This window comes from Heptranchias perlo, chromosome 8, assembly GCF_035084215.1.
Source record: "Heptranchias perlo isolate sHepPer1 chromosome 8, sHepPer1.hap1, whole genome shotgun sequence".
NCBI lineage: Eukaryota > Metazoa > Chordata > Chondrichthyes > Hexanchiformes > Hexanchidae > Heptranchias > Heptranchias perlo.
In genome coordinates, this window is record NC_090332.1 from 84043456 (window position 1) to 84056339 (window position 12884).

The 12884-nt window shown below is 43.2% G+C and overlaps 1 protein-coding gene across 7 annotated transcripts in view; it reads left to right on the forward strand.

The window, feature by feature from the left end:
- Window positions 1-12884, forward strand: part of plcb4a (phospholipase C, beta 4a) — a 399841-nt gene that overhangs the window by 304379 nt on the left and 82578 nt on the right. For all 7 annotated transcript variants that reach the window (XM_067989437.1, XM_067989441.1, XM_067989442.1 and 4 more), the window contains 3 exons: window positions 3330-3432; window positions 5441-5605; window positions 9374-9578. In XM_067989437.1, coding sequence (XP_067845538.1) covers window positions 3330-3432; window positions 5441-5605; window positions 9374-9578 — 473 coding nt within the window. The remainder of the gene's footprint in view (window positions 1-3329; window positions 3433-5440; window positions 5606-9373; window positions 9579-12884) is intronic.

Sequence of the window (12884 nt, forward strand, 5' to 3'; positions counted from 1 at the left end):
TTGTAAAAATTCTTTAATTTGTGCGTATGTACACAGGTAAGTTTTGAAGTGCTTCACTTATCAGGCCTGTTTTACTGAATTAATTATGTCACTGAGGTTAGAAATGAATGGTGAGATGAAAATTTTGAGATTCAAACTTTAAGCCACGAGATAAAAGGAGTGATGTTCCCCCCACCCCACAGTCCTCAGTGCCCAGGCTCTGGACACTGTGCACTGCTCCTTCCTGTGCTCAGTCATTGTGTCCTAGACCACTAGCATGCGCCGGGGGGGATCATATTAGTGGGGGTCGGGGGGGAGCGCGCGGTGGGTGCAAGTTACCTACCTGCTGGTGCTCCTCTTTGGTTGCTCCAGGCCTCTTTCCCACCTGCTGATTTGAGCAAGGTCCCAGGACAAGTCCTACAGTTAGTTTCTTGGAGCATCCTTGCATCTGAGCACTCCATGGACATCTTGTGATGAAATAGAGATGGACTGACCGGAATGCCTCCTCTCACCTCCACACCCAAGCAATGCTGAGCCTGCATCTATTGCAAATGCAGACCTAGGTCCTCCGATTTGAGAAAAGCCCTGGAAATTCCAGGGCAACTTAGAGGGGGAAGAGACCTGATATAACTGGTCTTCACCCCTTTTTCCCTGGGTGTTTTAAAGAGGAAAATTGGTCTTAAAATATTGTGGTGACTGTGATAGAAATTTAACAATGGAGCCTGAGGGTGATAGACTATTCAGTTCCTCTGACGTAGCTATTTGTTCTGTTCATCTGGGAGTGATTACTTAGAGGAAGAAGCTGCTCATGGAGTGTAAAATTTCTGGCAATATTTCTTTGTATTCGTTATAGCACCATGTGCTCTTTTTCATTTTATACATGAATGCATCAGCATTAGCATTTTTCCCAGCAGTACCAATTTTCTCTAGATAATCCACATAATACATGCACGGCACTGCACATGCACATAAATCACACTGACTGGGAAGTGATGTATTTTAAAATAGTTATTAGCCAGAGCATTCCTTGGAGCTGTTCCGACTCCAGAAGTGTGTCAGAAATTTCGTTAACATGTTAGCTGCTAATATCCTACTGTGCAATTTCAGTCCAGTATTTGCAAATATATGATGCAGTCATGTAAGGCAGGTCAAATTGCATCGTTGCCTCATTGAGAATAATAATGTGATTAAAAATGATGCTTAGCTCTTCTCCTACCCCATACAAAAAAACAAGGGGGCTGAAATTCTGAGGTCCCTGCTCCACCAGAGGTAGTATTGTCGAGGTGGAACTCCCGGCCACTGACTGGCAATGACATTGACCCCATCCCAAGTCCATGGGACAGGGTCGTTACCATAATTGGGACAGGCAGACCTTGCCTGTGAAGGTGCTACAGAGGTGCCCACCCTGACTAAGTGCTGGGAAATTGGGGTGACCCCCTGCTGCTCTGATGGGAGGAGCCAGAGGCCCTTAATGGGCTGTATAAGAATGTAAGATATTTTAAGTTAATGCTGAAAATACTGGGGCGGGGAGGTGGGGGGGGGTGGGTGCATTCAAACATAATTGATCATTTTGTGATTGATCCCTTTCGACTTTTATAATTTATATGGGGCCTTTAGTAGGTCCACAATGGAACCCACGTCTGCTCTCACTTGGTGAACCTCACACTGAGCCTAAAGAGGGCGTCACCTTTCAGGATTTCAGGCTATGCCATTACAGGTGGACCTTGCTATAATATGATAAAAATGCTACTGTTGAGTCAAAGCTAGTTATCAAGGGGTTAAACTAAAAGGACAGTAAGGCTGGCATGTCTAAATTAAATTTCAGATGGGGTATATGAACTAGCTTGCTAGAGACAATGATAGTTTGATGTTCCAATGATTGTTCACACTCATTGCTGCTTGATCTACTCTTACTCATTTGAACTCAACAAGAGCTATTGCCAAGTTAGCTTGGTGGGATTCAACTCTTTGGAGGGGAAGTAGTCAGTTTAATTGGAAGCTGACACCGGAGCCAGGTTTTTAAAAAAAAAAATGGGTCAGATTTTGCTGTCAAATTAACGGTGAGGCTAATGGCGTTCGCTGTTATTGTGCGTAAATGGTACAGCAACTTCAGGCGAGGAGCAGGTGTGTGGTTAAATGCCAATATCCAAAAGTTGCTGTCTCAGTTGTGCCGGCCCGCTGTTAGCTTTGCGAAAAGGGCATCTCGCAGACTGCCTCACCGTTAAAATGCATTGAATGGCGTGAAATTGCTGTATTTGCACGGTAGATACAAACTAAATTCGCAATAGAAAGTTAAGTATTGTCATTTCGAGCATAAGTACCCTTTTAATGACGTGATAATTGTTAATTACTGTCAATCAACCCCTCTGGCACTGAAAATTAACTATTACAAGTGTGGAGTCTCATTCCTTCAGGTATTAATTGGAGATTTTAAAAATGTCAAATTTAAAATTTTTCTTTTACTTTTCCTTTCTGTCCCTTTAAAGTAGCTTTAAGTCAAGCAGTTTGACCCACTGAAATAGGGCAGTGTGGTATTTTCATTATTTTTGTACTATTAGGCAGAGACAAGTTATATTGATGGAAGTAAGTGAATCAGATCATAGCTGTGTATGCTCATCTGATGGGAAATGAGGCAGTTCTATGACTCATAGCAAATCTTGTCTCACTAAATGTGAAAAACGTAGGTATCTGGTCCATGTCACAAGGCATGCTATTGTTACATCCCTGGGTTATTATTGTATAAGTATATATAATTTATTGTGAATCAACTCCCATAAAAATAAGATGCTCAGTCTACTTAAGGGAGCAACTGATGCCACTTAAACCAAGAAGGTATGTACAGCAGACCCAAATTTGTTCGAGTATACTGACTGGATTTCCAGGACAGCCAGGAACACTCCCAGATGTGCAGCAAAAGCTGGCTGTGGATGTGGGAATGCAGACGTAGGACTTGCCCCCACGCCCCCCCCCCCCCCCCCCCCCGCAATTCGAATTTGTGACGCATCATACCGAGGACGGAAACTGGCGGATCCAGGTTCCTCTGCAAATTCCTGTCTTCTAAACACTTGCACATGTCGGTTATTTTAGTTTTAATATCCTAGGCAGACTCTAATAAGATTGTTGAGCTATATAAATCAGAATTTTACTGAGAAAGATGCACTTCTGACATGCTCTCTATCATCATGCTGGCCTTTAGGAGTTAAACTATAACCACTCTTACAGATTGTTTTTAACAGTATTTATTCAGAGAATTGCCAGGTTTTTAGGAAGATGATTATTCTTTGTGTTAAGAATTTTTATAGCTTGTGCTGTGATATTACGATCTTAGTAATCCCTTTTACCCCTATTAGTTTTCTCCTTAAGCCTGACTTCATGCGTCGTCCTGATCGGACCTTTGACCCATTCTCCGAGACCCCAGTGGATGGTGTTATTGCAGCTACCTGTTCTGTGCAGGTAAAGTGAGAAAGAAAGAACTTACATTTATTTAGCGTCCTATCACATCCTCAGTATATCCCAAAGCGCTTCACAATCAATGAATCAGTCTTTGAAGTGTTATCACGGTCATTATGTAGAAAAATGGGACAGGCAGTTGCACATGGCAAGGTCCCACAAAACAGCAAATGAGATGAACGACCAGTTAATCTTTAATTGATAGCATTGTTTCTCTCTCAGCCTCTAACAAAGTCTGGTTTGATTGTTTGTCAGAATTATTTGAAGAAGAGCTAGAGAAAAAATCTCAAAAAGTTTTATTCATGTGAAATTTATTTTGAGTTTTTTTTAAGGAGAGAGACTGGCTGTGTGCGAGAGTGAGAGAGACACACGCACATACAGACCATGTCATCCCTCATCCTAAATTGATATTGTTTCAAAAAAAGAGAAGAAGTTTAATTTTTGAAGGCAAACAAAGCCTTAAATTATCACCTGATTATCAACTTTTTGACATTTCTTTTGTTCTTGGGACACGGGGTGACCCTGGAAAAATTCCATTCTTTGCTCATCATTAGTTGCCTTGAGAAGGTGGTGAACCACAATCTTGAACCGCTGCAGTCCTTGTGGTGATGGTACCCGCAGAATGGTATTAGGTAGGGAATTCAGGATTTTGATGCATTGGTGGTAAAGGAGCAGAGTAATATGTATCCAGGTTAGGATGGATTGTGACTTGGAGGGGTACTTGGGGGTGATGGTGTTCCCATAACAATACTGCTCTTATCCTTCTTGATGGTAGAGGCCATGGGGCAGGGAGGTGCAGGTGAAGAAACCTTGGTGATTTTCTGTAGATAGTACATACTGCAGTCACAGTGTGTCATTGGGTGTGGATATTGAGCAATTAAGTAGACTGCTTTGTCCCAGGTGTTGAGTTTCTTGCAGCTGCACCCATCCATGTGAGTGGTGCATATTCTATCACACTCCTGACTTGTGTCTTGTAGACTGTGGAGAGGATTGAAGGGACAGTAGGTGAATACCCAGCCTCTGCCATGCTCTTGAAGCTATGGAATAGAAATGGCTGTTCCAGTTAAGTTTTCGGTCATTAAAGTCCTCCGGGTCTCCCCCCACCCACCCAGCTCAGATTTATTATTGGAGATGGTCATGGCGTGGTACTTATATGGCAAAAGTGTTAATTGTCACTTGTCAGCCCAAGCTTAGATGTCTAAAGTAAGCCCATCTCCTCACTGCTGACAGACTACCAGGAATCCACCAATAAGTCAAACCCAAATTTCACCCCCTAGTTCTGTCCAGGACCCCAGGTTCTCCCTCAACAGTGACTCCAGTCTAAAGAATTCCTCTCAAACTGCTAAACCTCAGCAGTCCCACCCCAGTGCTGCCAAAGCCCAGGATCATTCCTGGTGTTAGCAACGCACATGATCACCTTCAGTGTAGCTAGAACCCATTCCCTATATCCCATGCTGCTGAATCCCGGAGGGGCAAAAAACCCCTGGGGAGTATCCACATTATGATCTGGAGGCAGATGCATATTACTCCCTTCTGTAAATGGGCCTGTCTATTATAACACCATTCAAGTGGGGGAAATGCATCATATGACATATTTCCCTCCATTGCCTCCTAGCAATGCTGTTTGCAGGGGATGCCTATTCAATAACAATTGACTGCAATAGGGAAAACAGGAAATTAAAAAAGTTCACTCCATAGTACAGCAGTAAAATTCCATCCCCCATGTGCCCCACCGAAATAGCACAGGCACCTGTCCACAGTAAGCTAACACTCCTAACGCCAGGACTAACAGTACTCAAAGCTAACCAAAACTTTAGCGATTGTGCAAAAAGTAAAACTTTGCTCAAGCTAAGGGTTTACTTGTATTTCTAAATATTCTCAATGACCTGGGTGAGCTTTGCCTTCATGCATCATTTTATGAATTGAATGAAAATAAATGCAATTGCTTGATAAAGCTTTGCATTTGTTATTCCAGGATATTAATTATAATAGATATTTTTCGCTTTTCTAGGTAATATCAGGCCAGTTTCTATCAGATAAGAAAATCGGTACATATGTAGAAGTAGATATGTACGGTTTACCTACTGACACAATTCGAAAAGAATTCCGGACACGGATGGTGATGAACAATGGTTTGAACCCAGTGTATAACGAGGAACCGTTTGTATTCCGAAAGGTAAATTATAAATCCAATACTTGAATTATTTTCAGAATTGGTGCTGAATCTCATGTACAGAAACAGAATTGGAATGTTTGTCCTCCAGATGGTCAGTCGTAGAATCATAAAACCATACAGCACAGTAGGAGGCCATTCGACCCATTGTGCCTGTGCTGGATCTCTGAAAGTGCCACCAATTAGTCCCTCTTTCCCCATAGCCCTGCAATTTTTTCCTTTTTAAGTAGAGATCCAATTCCCTTTTGAAAGTTACTATTTAATCTGCTTCCACCACCCCATCAGGCAGTGCATTCCTGTTCATATCAACTTGCTGAGTAAAAAAAAAAATTCTCCTCATCTCCCCTCTGGATTTTTGTCAGTTATTTTAAATGTGTCCTCTGGTTACCGACCATTCTACCAGTGGAAACAGTTTCTCCCTACTTGCTCTATCAAAACCCCTCATACTTTTGAACACCTCTATTAAACCTCCCTTTATCTTTCTCTGCTTTAAGGAGATAGAACAATCCCAGCCTCTCCAGTCTCTCAAGATAACTGAAACCCCTCATCCCTGGTACCATTCTAGTAAATCTCCTCTGCACTCTCTCCAAGGCCTTGACGTCCTGTGTAGTGCCCTGAATTAGACACAGTGCTCTAGCTGAGGTCTAACCCGTGATTTATAAAGGTCACCTAGATATTATTTATTCTGCCTTGTTTTCACTTTTGCTAACTGTAGTATAATTTTCTTTTTAAAAAAAGGTTTCCATTTTTTATGCTGAAACAGACTAAAAAGCAACCAGTCTGCAAAAATCAGCCAGTTTTGTGATGGAGAACGCAGGTAGAATAATCATACTGAGCCTCCCTTGTATATCCTGAATGCTTAACTCAGCACCATTTTCATATTTTATACACAATTGGAATGCATTTTAACAATGATAAAAATGTGTGCTGAAACGGGTATGCAGATATTTCACTGTGGATTCATGATGTTGATAAGTTAAAACATTTTTGAGACAATCAGGTTATACAGGTGTCAGATGTACAAATAGTACAAATAATATTGAGCCACAGAATATAAGTCAAAGGAAGTAATACTGACTATCTACAAATGAAAGAGTAGAGTTTGAATTTGTCCTGTTAAGTTTACAAAGTGGGAAGAAAATTAGAGTGAAAATGGAATGTGTTTCTGTCTCAAACCAAGAGAAGAAAACAAATGGACCTGATTCCAAGCTAAGGAAGCTGGTAGCTTAAAGGTAATAAAGTTTTACATAACAGAACAAGCTCGAGGGGCTGAATGGACTACTCCTGTTCCTATGTTCCTAATGGAATGAATATTGGTTTATATAATTTTAAAAACAAATGAGACCGATTTTATTTTAACTGGGGAGAAAGAGATAGGGTGTTGATTCCAATGTAGGAAGGAGAAGCTTGTACAGTTGCTGAGAGTAGACATGAATGAATGAATGAATGGATGGATGGGCTGGATTTACGGGGATAGACTTTGAGGCCTCCTGTGGTAACATGGCGGTTGCACCCCGAAAATGTTGGGTAATGACTTGGCAGCCCTTTCCCTGTGTTGTGGTGGTCATGGCAATCTTCCTACCAATGGCAGGCCGGAGTGGCCCCTTGAGTCAAGCGGTAGCCCCATTTAAAATGCAAATCGGGGTCCTACGAAGTACATAGGACCCCGATTGCCATTTTAGGCAAGTACTGGGTGGAGTGTGCACCTCGCACACTCGTTCCGGTATCAGCTGGAGGTCCAGCCAAAGAGGATACCGCAGGTAAGTGGGGCCAGAAGGAGAAGGAGGAGGAGGAGTGCTCCTCTGCGCCCCCCCAAAAAAAATACTGCAGGTCGCTGTTGGCCTGGGCTCGACCCCTCGGCCTTTCCTTCTTTACCCCCCCAGTGACCCAGCTGACCGACATTCCTGTGGCTAAAAAAAATGGCGAACTGCCTTGGGAGCGCGTGTTCGGAATCCGCTGCCCAACATGTTTGACAAACCTACTGGAGTTTTTTGAGGATGTAACTGGTGGAATAGATAAGGGAGAACCAGTGGATGTGGTTTATTTGGATTTTCAGAAGGCCTTTGATAAAGTCCCACCTAAGAGGTTAGTATGCAAAATTAAAGCACATGGGATTGGGGGTAATATACTGGCATGGATTGAAAATTGGTTAACAGACAGGAAACAGAGAGTAGGAATAAATAGGTCTATTTCCAGGTGGCAGGCAGTGACTAGTGGGGTACCGTAGGGATCAGTGCTTGGGCCCCAGCTATTCACAATATATATCAATGATTCGGATGAGGGAACCAAATGTAATATTTCCAAGTTTGCTGATGACACAAAGCTAGGTGGAATCGTGAGTTGTGAGGAGGATGCAAAGAGGCTTCAAGGCAATTTAGACAAGTTGAGTGAATGAGCAAATACATGGCAGATGCAGTATAACGTGGATAAATGTGAAGTTATCCACTTCAGAAGGAAAAACAGAAAGGCAGAGTATTATTTAAATGGTGATAGATTGGGGAATGTTGATGTACAAAGGGACCTGGGTGTCCTTGTACACCAGTCACTGAAAGTAAGCAAGCAGTTAGGAAGGCAAATGGTATGTTGGCCTTCATGGCAAGAGGATTTGAGTATAGGAGCAAGGATGTCTTACTGCAGTTATACAGGACCTTGGTGAGACCACACCTGGAGTATTGTGTGCAGTTTTAGTCTCCTTACCTAAGAAAGGATATACTTGCCATAGATGGAGTGCAGCAAAGATTCACCAGACTGACCCCTGGGATGGCAGGACTGTCATATGAGGAGAGATTGGGTCGACTTAGCCTGTATTCACTCGAGACTCGAGTTTAGAAGAATGAGAGGGGATCTCATTGAAACATATAAAATTCTGACAGGGCTAGACAGACTGGATGCAGGGAGGATGTCTCCCCTGACTGGGGGGTCCAGAACGAGGGATCACAGTCTCAGGATATGGGGTAAGACATTTAGGACTGAGATGAGGAGAAATTTCTTCACTCAGAGGGTGGTGTCCTTGTGGAATTCTCTACCACGGAAGGCTGTGGAGGCCAAGTCACTGAATGTATTTAAGAATGAGCTAGATAGATTTCTAGACACAAAAGGCATAAAGGGGTATGGGGAGAGAACGGGAATATGGTATTGAGATAGAGGATCAGCCATGATCATATTGAATGGCGGAGCAGGCTCGAAGGGCCGAATGGCCTACTCCCGCTCCTATTTTCTGTGTTTTTATGTTTCAAATGAGGCCCCGGCCTCAAAGTTGCGGTGGCCTGTACACCGATGGAACGGCTGGCGCGGACTCTGCTGGACGGCTGCCCAATAGTCAAAAAATGTACCCCATGTTCTTAAATCATGAGTGAGGATCATTGTCACTGTCAGAATTAGAACAAATCCACTAAACCGTTACCCCGAGTGAAATGAGTTCAGAGAACAAAGCATGCTATTTCGAGGGGGTGGAAGGGAGTCTGTATGGCTTGGGGAGCAGTCAACGGTGGAATTAAATAACGTTTGTGTTTCTGTATTGGTGGTGGAGGTGTGGTGGGTTCTGTTATTGCAGCGGCACGATAAATACTTGACAAGTTTAATTTGAGAAAAGAAAAATTCTGGCATAAAAATCTGTTTTGCCCATAAGGAATTTAATGATTCAAGTTATGACTCACAATTGCACAGTTCCTAATTGCTGTGATTACATAATATCATTTTTCAAGCTGTGAAACTGATTTCTTTTTATTAACTCCAGCAGTAAAGACAGAATTTAACATTTTTATATTCCAGGTAATCCTGCCTGACCTTGCAGTGCTGAGAATAGCAGTTTATGATGACAACAACAGGCTGATTGGTCAGAGAATCCTGCCTTTGGATGGGCTCCAAGCTGGCTACAGGCACATGTCCCTCAGAAATGAAGGCAATAAGCCTCTATCTTTGCCCACCATTTTCTGTAATATTGTACTCAAAACATATGTTCCTGATGGGTTTGGAGGTACGTTTATCAGGTTCTTAACTATCAATAACTATTATTTTACAGTGGTAACAGAGTCAAAGATTGCACACTAAGAAAATAGTGCCAATTGAAATATAAAGCAACACACATGCTGTTCTTTAACAGCTCCCATAAATGGCAGTAATAAATCATCTAACACAGAAATTATCATTCAGTTAAACAAAACACAACGTTAAGCAGCTTTTAACATGTAATTTTAGCAATTGTTTGTGAATCAAAGATTGTTTCCTTATTAAATCCCCTCTGCCCTCCCCCGCCCCTCCTCTCCCCCACTCCTCTCTTTCCCTCCCCCCCACCGCCTTCTCATCCTACACCCCCCCACCCCCAATCTCTCCTGAAAGCACTGACTCTTGCTCGTGTACAGCTCTAAGGGTATTGGTGGTCCCCTCACACCTTGTCTGCGTGGCCACGATTCACAGTTGAGTTTTGATGGTGACTGTCAGCATGATATTTTACCATGGGCGTATCACAACTGAGCCCTAAACTGATGTCCACACATGCTCATTTTCCAGCGTGTCATTTGGACAGTGATCCTGGGGCACTGAGGCCAATTGTAGGATCCCAACATCACCCTGGCTACGATCAATTAACTCAGCAGAGAAGGGGAAATTGAACCTGGGATCTTATGGTCTGTATGAGCCAAATACATGTCACCTTTACCAACTGAGCCATAGGGGGGAGCTCACTGTTTTTCTCAATAGTGTAGGGATAATTTAATTCTGTTCTTTTTTTAGTTAGAATAACATTCATATTTTCTGTAACATAACATCTAGGGCAGATTTTCCATTTTCTGCGATGTTTGAATGGGACTGGTGTGCTGTAGAGTTTGAGCGCATGCTGGCCCCTGCTAGATAAGATAAGCACAGCGAGCATCCCGCAGAATGGATTTTGACTCCATCTGTGAGCTCACCTAGCGAAAGGGCAGGATATCTGCTACAGTTTTTAAAAGAGCAGTGGCTGCCATTTTCAGGTAAGGCGCTCATTGGAAGGTGAAACATAGACTAAAGCCTGCAAATCTTTTGAAGACGAAATTGGCACGGCCCCGTTCCACAACCCCATCTTTGGAGTTGCTGCTGCATGGAGTGGACAAAAGAAAGGGTTTCTTTTTTTGGAACTGCATGTCACCCTCCCCACAGGAAAGCAGTCCAGACTGTGTGGCCGGAGGTGGCAAGTAAGGTAAATGTAGTATCAGCCATTCAAAGGACCTGGCAACACACAAGAAAAAAGTTTGGCCAAACCTCAGAAAATCTGGCAGGGTAAGGATAAACCAGGATTTCCCGAGAGCAAGTATTTGAGCAAAATAGGTACGTCACAATCTGTTACAGCTCAGTTTTTCAGGGGAAAGTGATGAAGCTGTTTGTCCTGGTGAACAATGCATGTCACCTTTACCAACTGAGCCATAGTGGGGAGCTCACTGTTTTTCTCAATAGTGTAGGGATAATTTAATTCTGTTCTTTTTTTAGTTAGAATAACATTCATATTTTCTGTAACAATATGAATGTTACATATTGTTACAGAAAATATGTAACCTGCTTGGCTTAGTGGGTAGCACTCTCGCTTCTCGTGTCAGAAAATCGTGGGCTCAAGTCCCGCTCCAGAGACTTGAGCACAAAATCTAGGCTGATATGCTTGTCTTAGAGGCAGTGCCACGAAGGTTCACTAGATTAATTCCTGGGATGAGAGGGTCGTCTGGAGAGGTTGAGTAGAATGGGCCTATACTCTCTGGAGTTTAGAAGAATGAGAGGTGATCTCATTGAAACATATAAGATTCTGAGGGGGCTTGACAGGGTAGATGCTGAGAGGTTGTTTCCCCTAGCTGGAGAGTCTAGAACTAGGGGGCATTGTCGCAGGATAAGGGGTCGGCCATTTGAGACTGAGATAAAGAGGAATTTCTTCACTCAGGTTTGTGAATCTTTGGAATTCTCTACCCCAGAGGGGTGTGGATGCTGAGTCGTTGAGTACATTCAAGGCTGAGATAGATAGATTTTTGGACTCTAAGGGAACCCAGGGATATGGGGATCAGGCAGGAAAGTGGAGTTGAGGTCGAAGATCAGCCATGATCTGATTGAATGGCAGAGCAGGCTTGAGGGGCCGTATGGCCTACTCTGTTCCTATTTCTATGTTCTGACACTCCAGTGCAGTACTGAGGGAGTGCCGTCTTTCAGATGAGATGTTAAACCACGGCTCCATTGGCCCCATTTGCCCCCTCAGGCGGATGTAAAAGATCCCACAGCACTGGCCAATATTTATGCCTCAACCAACATCACTAAAACAGATTATCTAGTCACTATCACATTGCTGTTTGTATGACCTTGCTGTGTGTAAATTGGCTGCCGCGTTTCTGACATTACAACAGTGACTATACCTCAAAAGTACTTAATTGACTATAAAGTGCTTTGGGATGTCTGAGGTTGTGAAAGCGGCTATATAAATGCAAGTCTTTCTTTGATGCATCTGGGCACTGCAGAATGATTTGTATTGCATATATGCCCTGTGGTAACTTGGAAGAAACCAGAGGCATAAAATAATCAGTACTTTGGTCACCTTCACAACAAGGCCTTTCATGTTGTCGATGTTGTTTGTAGATCAGAGTCCAGAAGATGGCACAGTTCAGTCCCTGTTTCCCTTGTGAAGCAGAGCCTGCAAAGACAGCTGTTCTCAGATATTTTCAGTTGGACCTCAGTATTCTATCTGACCCGAAGCTGAGTTTCTGACCCAATATTCTCTTCATCACAAAGACTGCCTACTACCACCTCTGTAACATGCCCACTTCTGCCTGCACCTCAGCACATTTGCCCTCATCCATGCCTTGGTTACCTCCAGACTCGACTATTCCAGTGTTCACTGGGCCAGTCTCCCATTCTCCACCCTCCGTAAACTTCAGCTCATTCAAAATTCTGTTGCCCAAATCCTATCCCGCAACAAGTCCCACCCCTGTCCTCGCTGACTTAAATTGGCTCGCAGTCCCCCAACATCACAAAATTCACATCCTTGTGTTTAAATCCCTCCATGGCCTTGCCCTATTTCTAATCACCTTCAGCACGGCATCCTCTCTTCTTCTCCCCTCCCTCCCCAACAAATCTTCATTCCTCTGCCTCTGGCTTCTTGTGCATCCACTCTCCCTTCACTCCACCATTGGCGGTACCAAGCTCCAAAATTCCTTTTCTAAATCCTTCCACCTCTCCACCTCCTTTTAAGATCCTCCTGAAAACCTAATTTAAAATATTCATTTGCTCTGCAAAGTGCAAGTCACAATGTTGACATGGTCTGGTTAATCTTGATCTC